At 42.6% G+C, this 18,441-nt stretch overlaps 1 protein-coding gene across 3 annotated transcripts in view; it reads right to left on the reverse strand.

The window, feature by feature from the left end:
• alk (ALK receptor tyrosine kinase) overlaps nt 1-18,441 on the reverse strand; it is a 705,488-nt gene that overhangs the window by 123,127 nt on the left and 563,920 nt on the right. For all 3 annotated transcript variants that reach the window (XM_023951462.2, XM_023951461.2, XM_078940523.1), the window contains exons 7-9: nt 14,295-14,429; nt 12,110-12,213; nt 8,800-8,972 (exon numbers count right to left, since the gene is read on the reverse strand). In XM_023951462.2, the coding sequence (XP_023807230.1) occupies nt 8,800-8,972; nt 12,110-12,213; nt 14,295-14,429 (412 nt within the window). The remainder of the gene's footprint in view (nt 1-8,799; nt 8,973-12,109; nt 12,214-14,294; nt 14,430-18,441) is intronic.

The following is an 18,441-nucleotide window of genomic DNA, read 5'->3' on the forward strand; positions in this document are numbered from 1 at the left end:
CCTGAGCCATTTGATGGGACAGCTGAGGATTGTGAAGCATTTTTGTCCTCCTGTCGGCTCCATTTTGTGTTTAGACCAAGTGAGTTCCCCTCTGAGCAGAGCAAAGTGGTTTTTGCTCTGAGTTTCCTGACCGGTCGGGCCAAGCGCTGGGGTTTGGCAGAGTGGGACAGACGTGCCGAGTTTTGCAGCTCTTTTCGAGTTTTTTCCTCTCACCTGCTCTCAGTGTTCAATCCGACCACGCCCCACCGAACAGCCGCCGCGGAGCTTCTCCGTCTCCAGCAAGACTCTCGTAGTGTCATGGATTACGCGGTGGAATTCCGGACTTTGGCCGCCAGCACCCGCTGGTCGGACGAAGCGCTGGTGGACGTTTTTCTTCAGGGTCTCCTGCGCACTCAAAGACGAGCTGGCGGCGAGGGAGGTACCAGACGAGCTGGAGAAGCTGATCGACTTGGCGGTTCGCATTGATCGAAGAATGAGGGAGCGAGGACGTGCAGAAGCCCACGCTGCAGAAGCCCACGCTGCAGGTGCCCACGCTGCAGGTGCCCCTTCTGCATTCCCCCCGCGTTCAGGACCTCTCTCCCCAGCTGAACGAAGGAGGCGTATGGAGGCGGGGCTTTGTTTGTACTGTGGAAAGTCCGGGCATTTCCTCCGGAACTGTTTGGGACGCCCTGAGTATAGGAGTGATCTGGTGAGTCGTGTTTCCTCCTTTACCCCACCATCACGGCCATCCTTAAAGGTCCTAGTGGCTCATGCAGGAGCGAGGGAGGAGTTCGAGACCCTGATCGACTCCGGTTCTGATGGTAATTTGATTTCACAAGACTTGGTGAACAAACTGTCCATTCCTGTCGAGCCTCTGTCTACTGTGTTGTTAATTCATGCCATAAATGGCTCAATCACGTACAGAGTTTCTGCACGTACTGTAAATATGAATGTGACTGTCTCAGGTAACCACAATGAACTCATGTGGTTTTATGTGGTGGACTCTTTGAAGCCCCCGATTATTTTAGGTTTTCCTTGGTTGTGTAAACATAATCCTCACATTGACTGGGTTTCCGGACGTGTATTGTCCTGGAGTTCCTTTTGCATGTTAAATTGTTTGGTTGCGGCAGCTGTACGATCTTCTGTTGATAGGCAACCGCTTCCTGAACCTCTAGACCTACGTATGGTTCCTTCTGAATATCATGACCTGAGTGTGGTATTCAGTAAGGTTCGCGCCAAGTCCCTGCCTCCCCACCGCCCCTATGACTGTGCAATAGACCTCCTACCAGGGACTCAACCACCTAAAGGTCACATCTACCCTGTGTCTCTACCTGAACGGGAGGCCATGGAGGAGTATCTACAGGAGAGTCTTCAGGCTGGAATCATCCGTCCCTCCTCCTCTCCAGCAGGGGCTGGGTTCTTTTTCGTGGGAAAGCAGGATGGAGGACTACGACCTTGCATTGATTACAGGGGGTTGAATAACATTACTGTCCGGAACACTTACCCCCTCCCTCTGTTACAGTCCGCTTTTGATCTGGTTAAGGGGTCCCAGATCTTCACTAAACTAGACCTGCGGAGTGCATACCATCTGGTTCGCATACGGGAGGGGGATGAATGGAAAACTGCATTTAACACTCCCAGTGAACATTTCGAGTACCTTGTTATGCCCTTTGGACTTACAAATGCTCCCGCAGTTTTTCAGTGTCTTATTAATGACATACTCAAGGACATGATTAACAGATTTGTGTTTGTATACCTTGACGATATTTTAGTTTTTTCCCCAGACCTTAACACCCACGTGCAGCACGTCAGAGCCGTTTTACAACACCTCCTCGAGAATCAGCTGTATTGCAAGGCAGAGAAATGTGAGTTCCACACTACTTGGACTAAGTTTCTCGGGCATGTGATAACCCAAGGGTCTGTTCAGATGGACAATGCCAAGGTTAAGGCTGTTCTTGAGTGGCCAGTTCCTTCTGGACGAAAGCAGTTACAGCGCTTCCTGGGGTTTGCCAATTTTTACAGGCGTTTCATCCGAGGTTTCAGTGGCGTGGCTGCACCTCTTCACAGACTCACCTCGGCTAAGGTACGTTTTGTCTGGGATGAGGGAGCTGATAAAGCGTTTGACGGGCTAAAAAGACGTTTCTCTGCAGCCCCTATCCTGACTCAGCCGGACACCTCTAAACAATTCATTGTGGAGGTAGATGCGTCTGAGTCTGGGGTGGGGGCTGTTTTGTCCCAGAGGGCGTCTGATAACAAAGTCCATCCCTGCGCGTATTTCTCCTGCAAGCTCACTCCTGCAGAGAGAAACTACGACATAGGGAACAGAGAGCTGCTAGCTGTGAAGTTAGCCTTGGAGGAGTGGCGTCACCTGTTGGAGGGGTCTGATCAACCGTTTCTAGTTTGGACAGATCATAAAAACCTGGAGTACATTCGAGCAGCCAAAAGACTTAACCCACGCCAGGCCAGATGGGCCCTGTTTTTTGACAGATTCAATTTCTCCATCTCCTATCGGCCTGGCAGTAAGAACATCAAGGCGGACGCTCTTTCACGCCAATTTCAGCGGGAGGAGGAATCCGAGGGTTCTACGCCAGCTGCCACTATTGTTCCTCCGCATCTAGTGCTGGGAGCGTCTCGATGGGCCTTGGAGCGCAGGGTCAAATCTTCAGTCCCTGATGTGACTACCATTCCTACTGGATGTCCTGCTAACTGCCTGTTTGTTCCTCCCTCTCTTCGCCCAGCAGTTCTCAAGTGGGGGCACTCCTCCCGGTTGGCTTGCCATCCTGGAGTCACAAGGACTGCGTTTCTGGTGGTCCAGCGGTTTTGGTGGCCCACAGTGTCCTCAGACATTCGGGCTTTCGTATCCTCATGTCCTGTGTGTGCCAGCGTCAAGGTACCCAGAAAACCACCCGCCGGTTTCCTACAACCTCTACCTGTGCCCTCCAGACCTTGGTCCCACATCTCTATGGACTTCATTACTGGGTTACCCAATTCTAAGGGTAATGTTGTCATCCTCACCATCATTGACAGGTTCTCCAAACTGGTCCATGCTGTGCCTCTGCGGAAGTTGCCGTCAGCCAAGGAGTTGGCTGTTATTGTCTCCAAGCATGTGTTTCGTTTACATGGCCTTCCGCAGAACATTACTTCTGATCGAGGACCGCAGTTTGTTGCCGCCTTCTGGAAAGAATTCTGCAAACTCCTTGGGATCAAGGTCAGCCTAAGTTCAGGTTTCCACCCCCAAACCAACGGCCAGGTAGAGCGTTACAACCAGGACTTGGAAACAACCTTACGAGCCATGTGTGCCAAGAACCAAAGCACTTGGTCTTCTCAGCTGCCCTGGGCTGAGTATTCACACAACACCCTTCAAGATTCCTCTGGTTTTTCCCCTTTTCAAGCTGCCTATGGCTATCAGCCACCTCTTTTTCCCCACCAGGAACAATCGGCTTCAACCTCGGGTCCCGCTGCTTTTGTGAGGCGTTGTCGACGTACATGGAGCAGATATCGTCACATACTTCTGCAGAATCAGGAACGGTTTACTGCAGTGGCCAACCGACGCAGATCGGCAGCTCCTGAATACAAGGTGGGGGACAGAGTGTGGCTTTCTTCATCCGATGTGCCGTTGAAAGGGGGAGCTCGGAAATTACATCCCCGGTACATTGGTCCTTTCCCCATCACCCGGATCGTCAACCCTGTGGCAGTCAAACTGGACCTTCCGAGCAGCTTGCGGATCCACCCGGTCTTCCATGTGAGCAAGCTGAAACCTGTGAGAGTCAGTTCCCTCCACTCCACTGTTCCGTCTCCTCCAGCCCCCCGTTTTGTGGATGGGGGACCAGTCTATACCATCAGCAGTCTTCTCGCCTCTAGAAGGGTTGGTCGGGGAATCCAATACCTCGTGGATTGGGAGGGGTACGGTCCTGCCGATCGACAGTGGGTTCCGGGACGTCATGTTCTGGACCCGGATCTAATTGATCGCTTTCATCGGGACCATCCTGATCAACCATGTCGTCCGTCTAGAAGCCGGACTTAGTGTGGGGGGTTATGTTATGGTTGCCCTCTAGTGGTGTTTCTTTTGTTTGCATTTCTGGCAGGTTAGCTGTGGTCCCTCACTAATTGATCACAGCTGCCTGCAATCATGTTGCTTCCTATTTAAGTTCTGTTCTCTCTGTGTTTTGTGTTGGAGCATCTTCTCTGTTTGGGTCTTGTTTGGGCCAAATAAAAGCTTAAAACTTTATGGATTTGTTTGAGTCTTCCTGCTTCTGGGTTTATCCTCTCTGACCAGCCGTAACAAAAAGAGGGTTCTTGAAAATGTGTTTATCTCACTGTGTTCACACTGGAGAAGCAGGGAGGGGCTTCTTCTTCTTTTTTTGCTGTTTACTAGTGCATGTGCGCTACCTACTATTGGTTGGGGCTTGTTGCAAAATGTTTTAACGGTGCACATTTCATGAATCGTGCTTTTTCAAAGCTAATTCAGATATATGAAAGACTTTGTGTCCTATAATTCCTGTCAGGCACAAACCGCAATTATTGATTCATGATCTCCTTCATGATCATTTTTTTTAAACGGTTGACACTTTTGATGAATTAAGGGGGGACAGCATCCATGTGTCACTACCAAATCCAACTGTGGTTGAACTTGCAATGTGCGTTCAATGGCCACGTGTTTTGAAGTGGAGCCGGAAAACTGTTGTAGAAACTTGCATAGCTATGTGTGAACAGGACAGTTTTGAACGCAGAAGCCCAAAATGTGGATTTATGCACGTTTACATAGACTTTTCATCTGAATTGGCCGCTTGAGCGGCAGTCAGTGTGAAGGCAGCTTAACAGTCAGGCTGCAAGCATGGGGCATACAAGGGACATGCACTTATCACTTGAACAGCACTAACGGGCTCCTTGTACAGAGTGCAGGTTTCACGGGGGAAAAGAATAATCCAAACGACATGCCTGGGTTTGACCTACTTAACCCCTTATGTATTGTTTACGTGTTCACTACGACCCGTCCTTCGCAGCATGCCCATAGAAGAAAGAACCGGTATATGAACATTTTACACAATGGGCTCACTGGGTTAATGATCTACAATTCACCTTTAGGCAAAATGTATTGTAAGATTGCAATGTTACACACTACCTCAGTTTTTTTTTTACCCTGCTTGGACATGTTGTTCTGGTTTGACTCTAAATAAGACAAACTGGGTGGAAAATAATTAATTTGAAAAGAATAAGCGAATGAGACTCAAATTTCTCTAGTTTTCTCTCTGTGTCTGCAGACAGCTTAATTGTCTGATGGAGTTACTATATTTCACATTGCTTCACCTTGTTACAAGTCAGTTTTCGGCATCTGCATTCATTCCACCGTTAGTTACTTCCTGACTTCCTCATGGACGGGGCCGTATTTTCTGATTCAATTTGAGGCCTACAAAGGTCATTGCGCAAAGTCTGGGAGGTTCACCTACTGGCTGCAAACATGACATTCTAATTAAAAGCACAAGTAGAGCTGACAACACAGCCCAGGAATCAAAAATTAATCACTGTCAGGGGAGCTGGATTACACAAGCCTGAATGGCAAAGAAACCTCCAGCCAGGCAAACAGATGAAATGCCTTTTCAGGATTTCTGTCTTCCCTCCCTTATTTAATTTTAATTTCTTTTTTTTTCCATTTAGGGGGAGTCAAGGCCACAGGTAATTGGCAAGCAAGTAGAGAGGAAAGAGTTTTGTGTATTGATTTTCCTTCACCTCGTCACGGACAAGTGGAATAAAGAAGAGAAGGTGGTGCTTTGTACAATTGTACATCTGTGAGTTCCATTGTATTACCACCAACTGAAACCTCTGACTAGGGATGGGTACGTGCCCCGGGGCAACATTCGACAAGATCGCAGTATTGTTAAGATCTGACCTCAACGGTTCTGCTATCGGTACTGGAGAAGTCGCTTTTTTTTGTGTGTCCCACAAGAAATAAACGTTACCTGCCTTATTTAACTAACCAAATCAGTCAATTTTGCCTTAATAATGACATTAATTTCACTATTTTCGCTGAAGAGGAGAGGTCTGTCTGGCTATCTGTGTGCACAGGGGGGTGGGGCTGTTGTTCAGACAGCATGGGGCACGCACAAACATAACAAGGAAGCGCACACATGAACGCTACCAAAGATATAAGATGGCAGACAGAGCTAAACGGTCCAAAATGCTGCATCTCCCCCGTGTTTTTGTAAAATACCTATCATGTTCTCAGTTTGTCGTGGTACCTATAACACCGTCAGGTAGAGCGAGAGAGCAGCATGAGCACGCGGAGGGGGCGTGTCTGCAGCTGTGAACTGTGATCTCGTAGGGGACACTTGAGCGCCCTCCCAAAAAAAATAATCTTTTTATCCCCCTAGACCTAGACCCCCTAGTTCACCAACTTTTTTGAGACAGGGGTATTTCATGGGCACTAAGTGGTATGAAGGGCGACACAGGACCTGTTTGATAAAAACTTTCTTTGCTCTTCTGTCATTTTTTTAGAGCTGAACTCTTGACATCATTTTTAGCAATAAGTTCATTTCTGCTTGGTGTGTGATGGTCTGTGAGAGTCTCTGGTCCTGTGTGTGTCTCTGGTCCTGTGATGTCCTGTGTGTGCCTTTTGTCCTGTGTGTGTCTCTGGTCCTGTGTGTGTCTTGGGTCCTGTGTGTGTCTCTTTGGTCCTGTGTGTGTCTCTGGTCCTGTGTGTCCTTTTGTCCTGTGTGTGTCTCTTGTCCTGTGTATGATGTCCTGTGTGTGTCTTTGGTCCTGTGTGTGTCTTTGGTCCTGTGTGTGTCTCTGTTCCTGTGTGCGTCTCTGTTCCTGTGTGTGTCTTTGGTCCTGTGTGTGTGTCTTTGTTAAACGTATCAGAGGGATTTGATTATTTAAAAACCTGTTATTGTGAAAATCATGTTTAAGTCTCATGAAACATTTATAAACTAAATTACAGAACTCATCACTGGGATTACTCCAAAAATATTTGGCATTTTCCTAATTTTGTGCAACACCAACAGTAAAAATCCTCCAAAATCTTCAATACTTTCATAAACAAAGTATTGATTTATACGTTACTATCAGCAACTAAACAACCGTAAAAATAAATATATATGGAAAAAAAACAGACAAGTATTAAAAATTTCCACAATAGTTAGTGAAGAATGACATTATTAGAATGAGCTAGGTAATTTAAGCCCCCCATGATCCAGGTGTTGCGCAATGGTCTCCCTGCGCTGTTTTACCTCGAAACATGCGCCCACTACCCCTCTCCTGCTCCTCCTCACACACACACAAAGACACACACGCCTCTTTCTCAAAGGTGGGAGTGACGATTCGCAAGTTTCAGGCCGTTTCATACTCTGCCATACATTTCACGATAGCAGAACTAAAGTGCCACAATTACTAATAGCAAGCACTGAATCGCCACCCTCTCCTATCCAGGCAAGTACCGTTGAGCCACACTTGACATGTCCAAATCTGCTACCCGTGCCCCATGCAAAGCACAACCCGGTTTGTTGAGATTGACACTCACATAAGTTAGCAGACAATCAAATCTGTCCGTTTATTTTGAACACACCCACCACCAGCCAAACAGCATTAACCTAACTTCTGCTCCCAGCTCCCTCACTTATGGTGAGCGATTTAACACAACCAAGATTCACAACCAAGAACCACTTCCCATGAGTCTTAAAAGCTGAAGGCGGGGCTAACCCCCAGATCGCAACAAAATATTGATTTGCTATATGAACAGTGCTATTTTTGGAGCATTCACTGCGGGCGCCACAATGGGTGCTCGGGGGCGCATGGGCGCCCGCGGGCACAGGATTGGTGACCCCTGCTGCCCTTGACTAAGATCACCCATTTCCATGTAAAATTCATTAAATCTGCGTCAGGGCGCCCCTACTATCCTGTCACCTTGCTGCTAAGATGACCGCTTATGACTCCAGACAAACTAACAGCTGCTTTCTAATGGAAAATAGTTGTCTTCCATAAAATTAATATAATTTATAGGGTTTATTGGATTTAAAGACAAATAAATAATAAATAGAAAGGAGTCTGCATCAAAGTGAATTTGTTTCCATCATCTCACTCATCTTAACCCTGAGTGTTTGACAGACAGAAAAGTCTATTAAAGGTTGTTGAAAATGGACAAAAGATCAAAGGAAAATTCACGCTTATAAAGAATACAAACAATCAAATGAAGTAATTAAAAAAATATCCTGACAGCATTTTGAATCAATACAAGTATTGTCAAATGAACTATCATGATATATCGGCAAAAACATTTTTCTAACACATCTAGTGTTGCGGCTCCCTGTGTTTTCATCTCAGTGGGAAACTGATCCAAATGGCTCTTTGAGAGGTTCAGGTTCAGACCCCTGGTCTAGCACATCCACATGCATTCCAGGTTTGTACTGTAACATTCTCATGTATAAAGTAAAATGTTTTGTTAAAAAAATAATGTTGTTGCCTAATGAGGAAATAAAACACTTTATGTTCTTAATTTGTTATTTATTTTCGTCCTCAAAAAGTATAGATAAAAGTATCGTTGAAATAAAGGATCGATAAGCAGTATCAGTAAGCAGTACTGTTAAAACCTTGACGATACCCATCCCTACCCCTGACTTCGTAAAGTTTAGAAAGAAGGTTTCCAAGATGATAAATGAAAAAATCTGAACTCTTGAGAAAGACTTCTGTTAAATGTCTGTAGTGTCATGTAAGAGTTTAAATAGACGAATATGCTTGTAAAAGTTTTTCCAAGTGTTGTCAGTTTTCGATGCATATTCCCAACTCCTCTCCCAGTCTTTGGTGAAAAAGGATGAGAGTTTGTCGTACCAGTCTGCAAGCCCGTAAAGGGCAACTGTGATGAGCTTCCAGCCTCGGTCAGATTTAGGCTCGCTGGCTGAATGCCACAGTCTGCGCAATGAATCAGGGCCTGTGCTGTTCTCCAGGATCCACAAAGACACCGAGCCTTTCTGCAAACCGCCAGAGCACAGCCAGAACTGCACCTGTTGAAAAAAACAGATTCATGTCAGCAGTGCTGCAAAATTCTAACTGTTATTTTTTCCAGAGTATAAGTCGCATTTTTTGCATAGTCTGGCATACGGGACCGACTTATACTCAGGTGCGCCTCATTGCGACTTATTTGTAATCTAAAAATTAATAAACTGCAGCAACCACTAAAGGGCACTGTAAGTGTGTGTATCTGTATTTGCTACTGACAGCAGTGCAGAAGAAGAAGAACTACTCAGACTTACTTCAAGCTTGGAGAGGATAAAGAGTTCTATGGATTTGGCGAATTGAAGTAAGCATCAATGTGCAATGCTACGTTCACCCCTTCGACATTTCCCACCAAACCTCTTCCAAGTTCTTGCACTGGTATTGGGTGTCGACAGCTTAGTGTGAACCCCATCTGCTAAATGCAAGAACGCACTGAATGTGGGTTCTTGAACGCGCATCACATGCCTGGTGTGTGCGTACCACTACAGTAGTAAAACATGCATATCTTCAGTCTATCATCAATTGTGTTATTATGATTTGCCTTTAACCTTTGAAGTCCTGGCATCCACATGGGTGGACATCATCACATTTTGGGTTAGATTGCTACTGTAAGTATTTTCTGCTTAAATGGGGCCCTGCGACTATTTCATTCCTCTTCCTATATCTTGTCAAATCAATTTTGACCAAAGGGCAAAGGATCTATTTGTCATTTTTTCTTCTTTACTATGCATTTTTTGGCTGCTATGACATAGTCTGAAAAATATGATATCATACTAAAAAGTAATTGTCCATAAAATGAATTATTAATATTGTTAACATCAGTAAATAAAAGTTCAATGCTAATCAATTTAACTAATCAATCAAGTCCACAGTCAATCCAAATGAATCACGTTTAACAAAGATATTCCAATATTGACATGAACCAGCCAAACTTGTCATCTTTTATGGGAATAATGAAAACTGAACTGCACTAAGATTCAGTTTTAACCACCTGTTCAGTTTTCATTATGTCAACATTAAAAGAAATCCTTAAGGAGTATAATTAGTCTGTACACTTAAGGCATTCCTCAGTGTGAATGAGTCTAATGCCGCTTTATTTCAGGTGGGATATATGTTTAACTTTGACCAACTAAAAATGAAAAGATTGTCACAGGATTTCGGCGGTGCAAGGGTGTGTTAAACTAAAGCTTGTGACAATGCTCCTCTAAAGCATTTTCACAGCCAACAACATAATTGTTATTTCCCTGTACAAGAGGAGCAGATGCTGGATTAAGCACGGAAATTAAATTCGGCACATTTGGGCTGAGAGCATGCACAGAAGATGTGGTCCTAATCGATTGCAAGACTGCTGCAGGAAACGTGCAGTGGTCATGACACAGAAGTGGATGTATCCTCAGCATAGCATTGTAAGTGTAAAGCACAAAAAGCTCACATTCAGTATAGATGGAGGATTTAGAATGTTGATCTGGATTTGTGGCTAATCTTTGCTGCTTCCCCTGAAGCGTGGTGGCAGCACTTTGGTACTGGCTCCAGTTTGTCCTGCAAAATATTAAGTACCTCTACTAAACGTGTAAGGAGTGACATTTTTTTTACTCTCTGTTCCTTTGTCTGCTTTTCAGACTGCTCCTTTGTTTTTTATTTTTTTGACATCTCCTATCATCCTGTTTTCCAACCCCCTAACCTTTGCATCACTGTCCCACTTCTGTATCCTCTGCATCAACCTCTGTCCCCCCGCTTCCTTCTGTGCACCCATACAGTCGCTGTGTGCAGCAGTACTCAGCCACCTAATTCTGAGACTATATATTTCTGACAGCAGTCAAAAACATACAACCTATTTTTGCCTAAAACAAGAAAAATGATTGGTACAAAATAATAGGACACTTTGTTAATTGAGGCAGGCTAACACAAGCCTGTGTACAGTAAATAAATGAATGGGCTTTTCTAGTTTAAATGTCTAGCCTTAAAGATCCACTCCAATGAAAGTAGTGTTTTTAACATTTTCTTGGTGCATTTTTCCGATGATAGAGGACATAAAAATTAAGCTAAACATTTCACTTCTTAGTATTTATTCAAAACGTTGTCAGTCAGGAAAAGATGAAAAAAATACTATATGAAAAAGAGCCTATTTGTAAATACACTGGGTGAGCCACAAGCTCCCTGCTTCAAGCTCAAGGCAACGGTGAAGTGGGAGGGAGGGCATGGTTTCTCTAAGCCGACAGTCCTGCCCACAACTCAGAGGTGAACGTCTTTTTTTTTTTCACTCTGAGCTGAATTTCAAATGAACTACTGCCTCTCTGTACAAACCATGTACAACATTGTTTTTTTATTATGCCTAAAAACGTCATAATGATAATTAAAAGACTGTCAACAATTTGAAAATAGATCAAAAGATGATCAGGGGTGGGTCTTTAAATGTCATCTTTATAGTTTGATGAAATCTACCTGGATGAAGTAGAATCTGCAAAGGTCAATGTCATTTTTTAATTACATCCATTTTAAAAATAGAATCAAATTAATCTCTGTTATACATTTTTAAGAAAAAAACAAATGAATTAATGTCCGAATGAATGTCCTTAAGACTTAAAAGGTTTAATACATTACATCATGACAAAATCTGTTGAAATGTCATAAATGTCATAAATGTAATCAGTTGCTCCCACATTTTTTGATGAGGTGTGTTCAGATTGCTTCCCCTGGTGAATATTCAGAACACATTACAAGATTTCCATTGATGGTAAATAATGCTGCTGTTTTGACCTCAGCTACTAGGTTGTAGGAAACTCACATTGACTATGAGAACTGGACAGAGTTCCCCCTCCCCCTCTGGTTTTCCAAACAGGAAGTACTCGCTGGTTCCAAGAAGCCAAATCTCACCTTCAAGTGGTAGGGGTGTGAACTTCCATACTTTACTCCTGATTGGAGAAAGTGGTTGCCATAGAAACAATGACTCTGACCATATGGGACCTTACTGACATCATCGTTCCAACATGGTTGTTCCCGTATCATGAAAAAATGGTGACTGAATTTACTTGAATTGATTGGGGCTGGAAGGAAACCATGTTCCATGGATGACATCCCACTCAGTCCAGTTTTCATATACCTTTAAAGGAAGCTCAACAAGTGTTTTTGGTAGTGGAGGGCTCACCGTGCATGGAGCATTTCTCAGAGGAGGAGGGAAAAGTGGACTCTTTAGCACTGCTGAGCCATGTTGACCTTTTGATTGGCCTCCCTCCACGGTGTATGTAGCACCTAAACAAACACATTGGTTGATTCAAACCGACAAAAATGGCAGAAGAGACAAAGTGAGAGGAAATACAATGACATAAGCATTTTTAAATTTCATTTTGAGGATTAGTTACCATATTTTCCACACTATGAGGAGCACTTAAAAGCCTTCTAATGCAAAATCAATGTTTTGAACTTTTAAGTGAATTTTAATTGTCATTCCTCACGAAAAGAAACCCCAAAGGGGTATTTTGATCCATTCACTCTTTTCTGAGTATTTCTCTTAAAACCTGCGCTCTGAGCATCAGCCCATCCCAACCCACGAAAGCAAGCGGGTTCTCACAAGCTGATGTAGACAAGTGAGAACAGGAAGAGTCTGCACTCCCAGCACTGCCCTTAGGCTAACACAAACACCCACTTTCTCCATGGAGCTAGCGGTGATCGGCTCAAACTCTTTCCCTTTAGGCCTGTATACACAATGTACACATCCATCTTTGCAAAACTTTGGATGTTGTATGTTTTCATGGGCCAGACGCAGACACGCTGTGGAGGCAGACTCTAGGCTGACGTCATGAAACGGTCGGCACCCACAAGGAGCGGAAGCTGGAGCCTCAGAGATTAAGTCTGGGTAGGAAAAAAGTTCAGGAAAATAACTTATATTCAATTCAAAAAAATCATTATTTTGTGTGCCAAAGGTAATGTATTATCATATAAACGGATATTGTTTACTATAAAAGGCTTAAGAATAGTATTGTATAAGCCCTTAAATTTTTTTTCAAAAAACAGTAGTCCACCTTATCCGGATCCTCTTGTATTGCTGTATGTGGTGATGTTTACTGATGTCAAAGCAATTTTGAGAGGTACTCAACACTTTGTCAAATTGTTTGGTACAAATACAGCTAACATTTAGCTGTATTTTTTCTACAACACTGGGATCTAGTGTAGTCACAGTAACTATTGTTTTAGTGGTACCAGTCTGTGTTTAAACATGTAGCAAACAAGGTTGGGAGTTAAAGGTATTGTGACTGTGGCTAATGTGTGGCGGTAACACACTGTGATTTTCTTTTATGTGTTACTAACAAGGTTGGGAGTTAAAGGTATTGTGACTGTGGCTAATGTGTGGCGGTAACACACTGTGATTTTCTTTTATGTGTTACTAACAAGGTTGGGAGTTAGCGTAGTCACAGTAATGTTGGTTTTAACGGCCTACCATGTGCATTAATTTAAATCGCTTGTTCATGAAGGCTGAAGCAGAAAGTAATGTACATTGTACAAAACGATAACGTTTTATAGAAAAGAAGTGACAATGTTTGTAAATGTGGGAGGGGTCACAGTAAAAGCACTGTGTGATTGGACCGTTTCCTTATGTCAAGTGCTTACTGTTGTCACACACCTGCGTGCCACTGACTTTCCCTAAGTTGGCACGGGTGCCCAGGTTTTTAGCCTTGGTGTAGTGTGTTACAAACTAGTTTTAGAATGACTGTGAATGCAATTAATACCGTCTGAGTGACTAATCTCTAAATATTTAGTCTCAATTCATGTGCTTTATAAATTAGTACTGCTTAAATATGACATAACTTTGGAAATAGACCAGTCATTGATTGTGCGTCTTATTATCCGGTGTGCCCCATAGAGTGTAGAAAACATGGTACATAAGTCTATTTTGTACATGTAAAGATAAGTCTGGTTATCATTTCTGCTTAGTGTCATTGGGGTATAATTGAGGCATAATTTTATAAGCAAGGTATAACACTACTCCCCATCTTTTGTGGTTTCCTACAGCATTAGGATTTCTGGAAATAAGTCCTCTGGAAACCTTCAATATCTGGAAAGACTTGCATCAGTGGAGTCACAATGAAACTCTGCAGGCTTCACCCTCACTGGGACTCCGTTTACAGCAGTGTGCTGAGCTCAGAAAGTGATTGGCATATCAGACGGTTTGGTGTGTCCACGTTCACACATCAAGACTTCACTGTTCAACGTTAACTTCATGCTAATTTAAAGTTTAAAACATCCCACTCCGGACTTACTGTAAAATGTCTCTCTATGATCATGATTTGACTTGAAGAGTTTTGATGGCGTCATGTGAGGCCTGAATGAGCTACCTGATGACGGGCAGCTCTGTCTGGTTGCCTTGGAGGGTGACTGGAACCTTTTCCAGGAAGGACCACGACCTGCCACAGACTGCCAGCTGCACTCATCCTCTTCAAAAGAGCAATAGCTGCCATTGAGAAAGTGTCCTGGAGAGAGAAGGGACAGAATATATTAGGGGGGGAGAAGAAAAGATGATTAGGGAAAGGAATTTCTAATGAGTTGATAGGCTCAGTGAAGGTAGTGAGAAGAAAGTTGAGTGATCATTGGCAGCTGGCTATCCAAGGAGAGAAAAAGACAGGATCGGGATGGGACCTGGGCATCGAAGAGCTGAGGGAAAGGGAAGAACAAGAAGCACAGGGAAGAAAGAGGAGGGGCCAAATGAGTGTTGGGGAAATCTGGGAATGATCTCTCAGAAGGAGTTCAGAAACAGAAAGAGGGGAGAAGAGGAAAGAGTTGAAATACAGGGGTTGATGTGATGACACCATGTTTTTCAGAAATGGCTTTCAAACTGAAGTTTTACAAACCACGACTCTTTGGAGAATTTAAGCAACTGAGCAGCTCTCACAAAGCTGATGAGTCCTCCATAAATTATGGAGAGCAGTTTTAGCCAAAAGGAAATGAATAAATAAGGCAATAAATAAATCACTGCATTTGAAAATCTGTTTTTGTAAAAAAAAAAAAAAGGCATCTATTTACTTCATTACTCTATTTCAACAGAGGATGCTTCTTTTCAGAGCTTTTAGTAGTTCTACTTCTAATATGCAAATGATGAGGGCATGTGCTGTTTGGGACCAAAGCAAAGGCAGTAAACAAGGTAGAGCCACTGTAGATTTAAGAAAAATCAGGAAGAAACATTCAAAAACAAAGTGCATGAAGAACAAACCAAACTCAGAAGCAGACATGTGTAGCTTTTAATAAACACCATTTGAACAAATTAGACCAACTGGAGCAAACTCATTAACTGATTTTTACTTGTTTTTATTTTTTCTATTTTGTCTCTAAATTACTTTGACTTAATGCTTTTTTTGGTATAATATTGGAAACATTTCTGAGACTCCTATCTCATTAGCCTAATCCAAACGTTCTTTTAAAACTACTGAATGTAACTGGGTTCATATGTTTTTTCAGTAGTTCTTCATCCTTCCCCTATAGGGTCAGTAGCAGGTCTTTCCTGCTTATTTAAAAATGTCTGCCTCCATAAGATCGCAAAAACACTTTTGGTTAGAAAAGTTTTGCTAATTTTCAACACTTTATGGAAGGAAAAACTCATTTATTATTCTTTCTAATTGATATTTTGTGTATTGAAAGAAAGGAAAATGTGTTGATAATGAAGTCTTTTTAATACATTTACATCATGTTAAAAATGTGCAGATCAAATTTGAGACACTGGAAATATAAGGTGCCTTTTTCTTAAAGATCTTGAACTAACATTGATGTGAAAGAAAAATGACAAAATCATCCAAAAGATCATAAATAATAATATTTTTCTCTCAAAGGGTTAAAAAACATCTGAATTCCACATTTTTTATTTTTATTTTCTGTCTATTCTTGAATGTAGTGGGCCTTACAGGGTTTTACGAGTTGAAGTTGAAAAATGTTTTTAATCAGTTTAATTAGATAGTAGTTAGCTGTTTGATTATTAACTCAGATCCCCCCCCCCCCACACACACACTAAAGATGTCACTCATGTTGTGTGTACATCCTGCACACAAAGCCTCTTTCACGCATTATTCCTAATTCTTTTCCATGTTAAAATCATTCACCTGCAGTCAAAGTACATGTGTTGGTTAAGATGCAGCAGGACATTTTTGATAACCTCCTTATCCAGAAGCACATATTTGCTTCTACTTGTTAAAAAGTTCAGATTTCAGATTTACTGGAATCCCCATTTTAAAAACAGATATCCGTCATTTTTTGGTGAAAATCATACATCATAACCTGTAGTTTTCAGATTTTGACAGGTGAATGTCTTTTGCTCTGTATTTTGCTTGGAGCTTCACTGCTCTGGAGCCCAGTGCACTGAACCCAGCAGGGAGTGCAGCCTCTTTCACATTCTGCCTGAAAGCATCCTGTTTCCATGTGGTTGCAGTCTGCAGTACCCTTTGAAAAAAAAAGACTGGGCCCTGCACCTGAAAAAATACTAATGCAGAGCAGCCGGACTTTTAGCTTTGTGTTTGCAGACATGGGGGTGGTGCTTTGTTACGTGTGCGGCTTCCGACCCGCCGCTCTGGGTTAGCGGCTGCCAGACCCGGGAGAACCGTGTCACTGAGCAGAGCTCGGACTTCCAGCTCACACAGCGGCTTTGGGGCGGTGTGTGAGCTGTTCAAAGCAGAAATGCTGCTAATACAGAAAAGCCAGGATGGGGTGGGCTTACTCCGTACCAAAAGTCCCGCCTACAACTCTGAAGTAAATTTTTGATGAATACTTCCACTGGAGAAACTATGTCCTAGAAGTCAAAAAAGGTTTTTTGGATTTTTGCTAAACATGGGATAATCATAATAAAAAGAAACATTACATCAAAAGATGATTGGAGTGGGATTTTTAAAGATTTTTAAAGGTTTGTCCACCATCTACATGTGTCCACTTGTGTTTTTTATTTTTTATTTATTGTTATTGCTTATTTTCAATGTTTTCTTTTGCTTAACCACCGCTGTGCTGAAAACACATTTAAATGTGAAAATGAGCTTAGAATTGTTTGATCCCAGTTGAAAGGAATCACAAATAAATCACAAAATAAATTATTTTAAGTTTTTACTTTAGTTTCTTCCTCTGTTCTGGCAGGAGTCACTCTCTTACTGAGGAAGTGAACTGAGATCAGTGCGGATCATTCCAGGATGGTTTCTGGATTAAGTAACTTGCTGTCTACTTTTCAATTGGGAAACTTCATTAGTCAAATTCTTTAGAAATGTGTCAAATCGTCTCAAAATAACAAGATGTTCTGAAAATTGTAAAAAGCTTGCTCAAGTCAATAACTTTCACATAATCCATCAAAACTTTAGGCATTAAAATCCCTTCTGAAATAAAGCAGCCTGGAATCTTTCATGTCTAACTATTACAAGTCAATTTTGCAATCTTCTTGTTTTGGGGAAAGTTATAGAAAAAAAGCAGTTTTGTCTGAGTTGAATAATTCTTGAACTCAAAGACAGTTTGAGTCTGGGTTTAGACATCAGCGCAGCACCGAGACGGCATTTGTTAGAGCGCTAAAAGACATTCACATCAACACTGACTTAGCAAAAACATCGGATATGGTGTTTCTTGCTCTGAGTTCAGCTTATGATACCATAGATGAATAAATCCTTCTTGACAGGTCAAAAAGGTGGAGGCAATGAAAAGGTGCAGTCTATAATGAAGTCAGATCACATTTTGAAGGAACGGATTATGTTGTTTCTATTGGTGGTCATCAATCTGAGAGTCTCCATGTCCTGCGGAGTGCCTCAGGGCTCCATTCATGAACCTCTGCTGTTCAAGCTGCAAATGCTTCCTCTAGGTCAGATCATCCACTCTAATGATGTTTCTTTCCAGTAGTGTCAGCGACACCGAGCTTTCTGACTCTCTGGCGTCAAACCATCATTGTCCATTAGGCTGCCTCTGTTGCTTAGCGCTGCTAAACTTCAGAATGAAGTAAACCTCCTTCAGTTTCTTTTGATGTATTTGAAAAAAAACATAACTTAGTAAAGAGGAATAAAGACCAAAGGTTAAGTTAAAAATGGTCAGTATGAATTTCAGCCTCACATTTAAACCATTTATTTTTCTTAACTACAGTGAGACTCTAATGTATCAGCTCCACACAAGATTTGGAGGAACTGATTCATGCTTTTATCCCCTGGTGGATGGTTTAGACTTTAAAGCTATGTTTATGTGGCACTCGGCAACGCACTTTCAAGCAACCTAGGACAATGAAAAGTCTATATAAACGTGCACAAATGTGCGTTTCAGGCTTACATGTTCAAAACTCTTGAGTTCACACATGGCTGTGCAAGTTTCCACGACCATTTCTAGGCTCTACGTACAAAATGCCTGGCCATGTAACCCTTGTGCTATCCTAGGTACTTTAACGTTGGGAGTTGGGTCATCTAGACCCAATAGACCAGAGGTGGGCACTGAGGGCCGCATTCCTGCATGTTTTCCAGCATACCCTGCTCTGGCATGTTCTGATTA

This window comes from Oryzias latipes, chromosome 22, assembly GCF_053564925.1.
Source record: "Oryzias latipes strain Hd-rR chromosome 22, Olatipes_Hd-rR_3.1".
NCBI lineage: Eukaryota > Metazoa > Chordata > Actinopteri > Beloniformes > Adrianichthyidae > Oryzias > Oryzias latipes.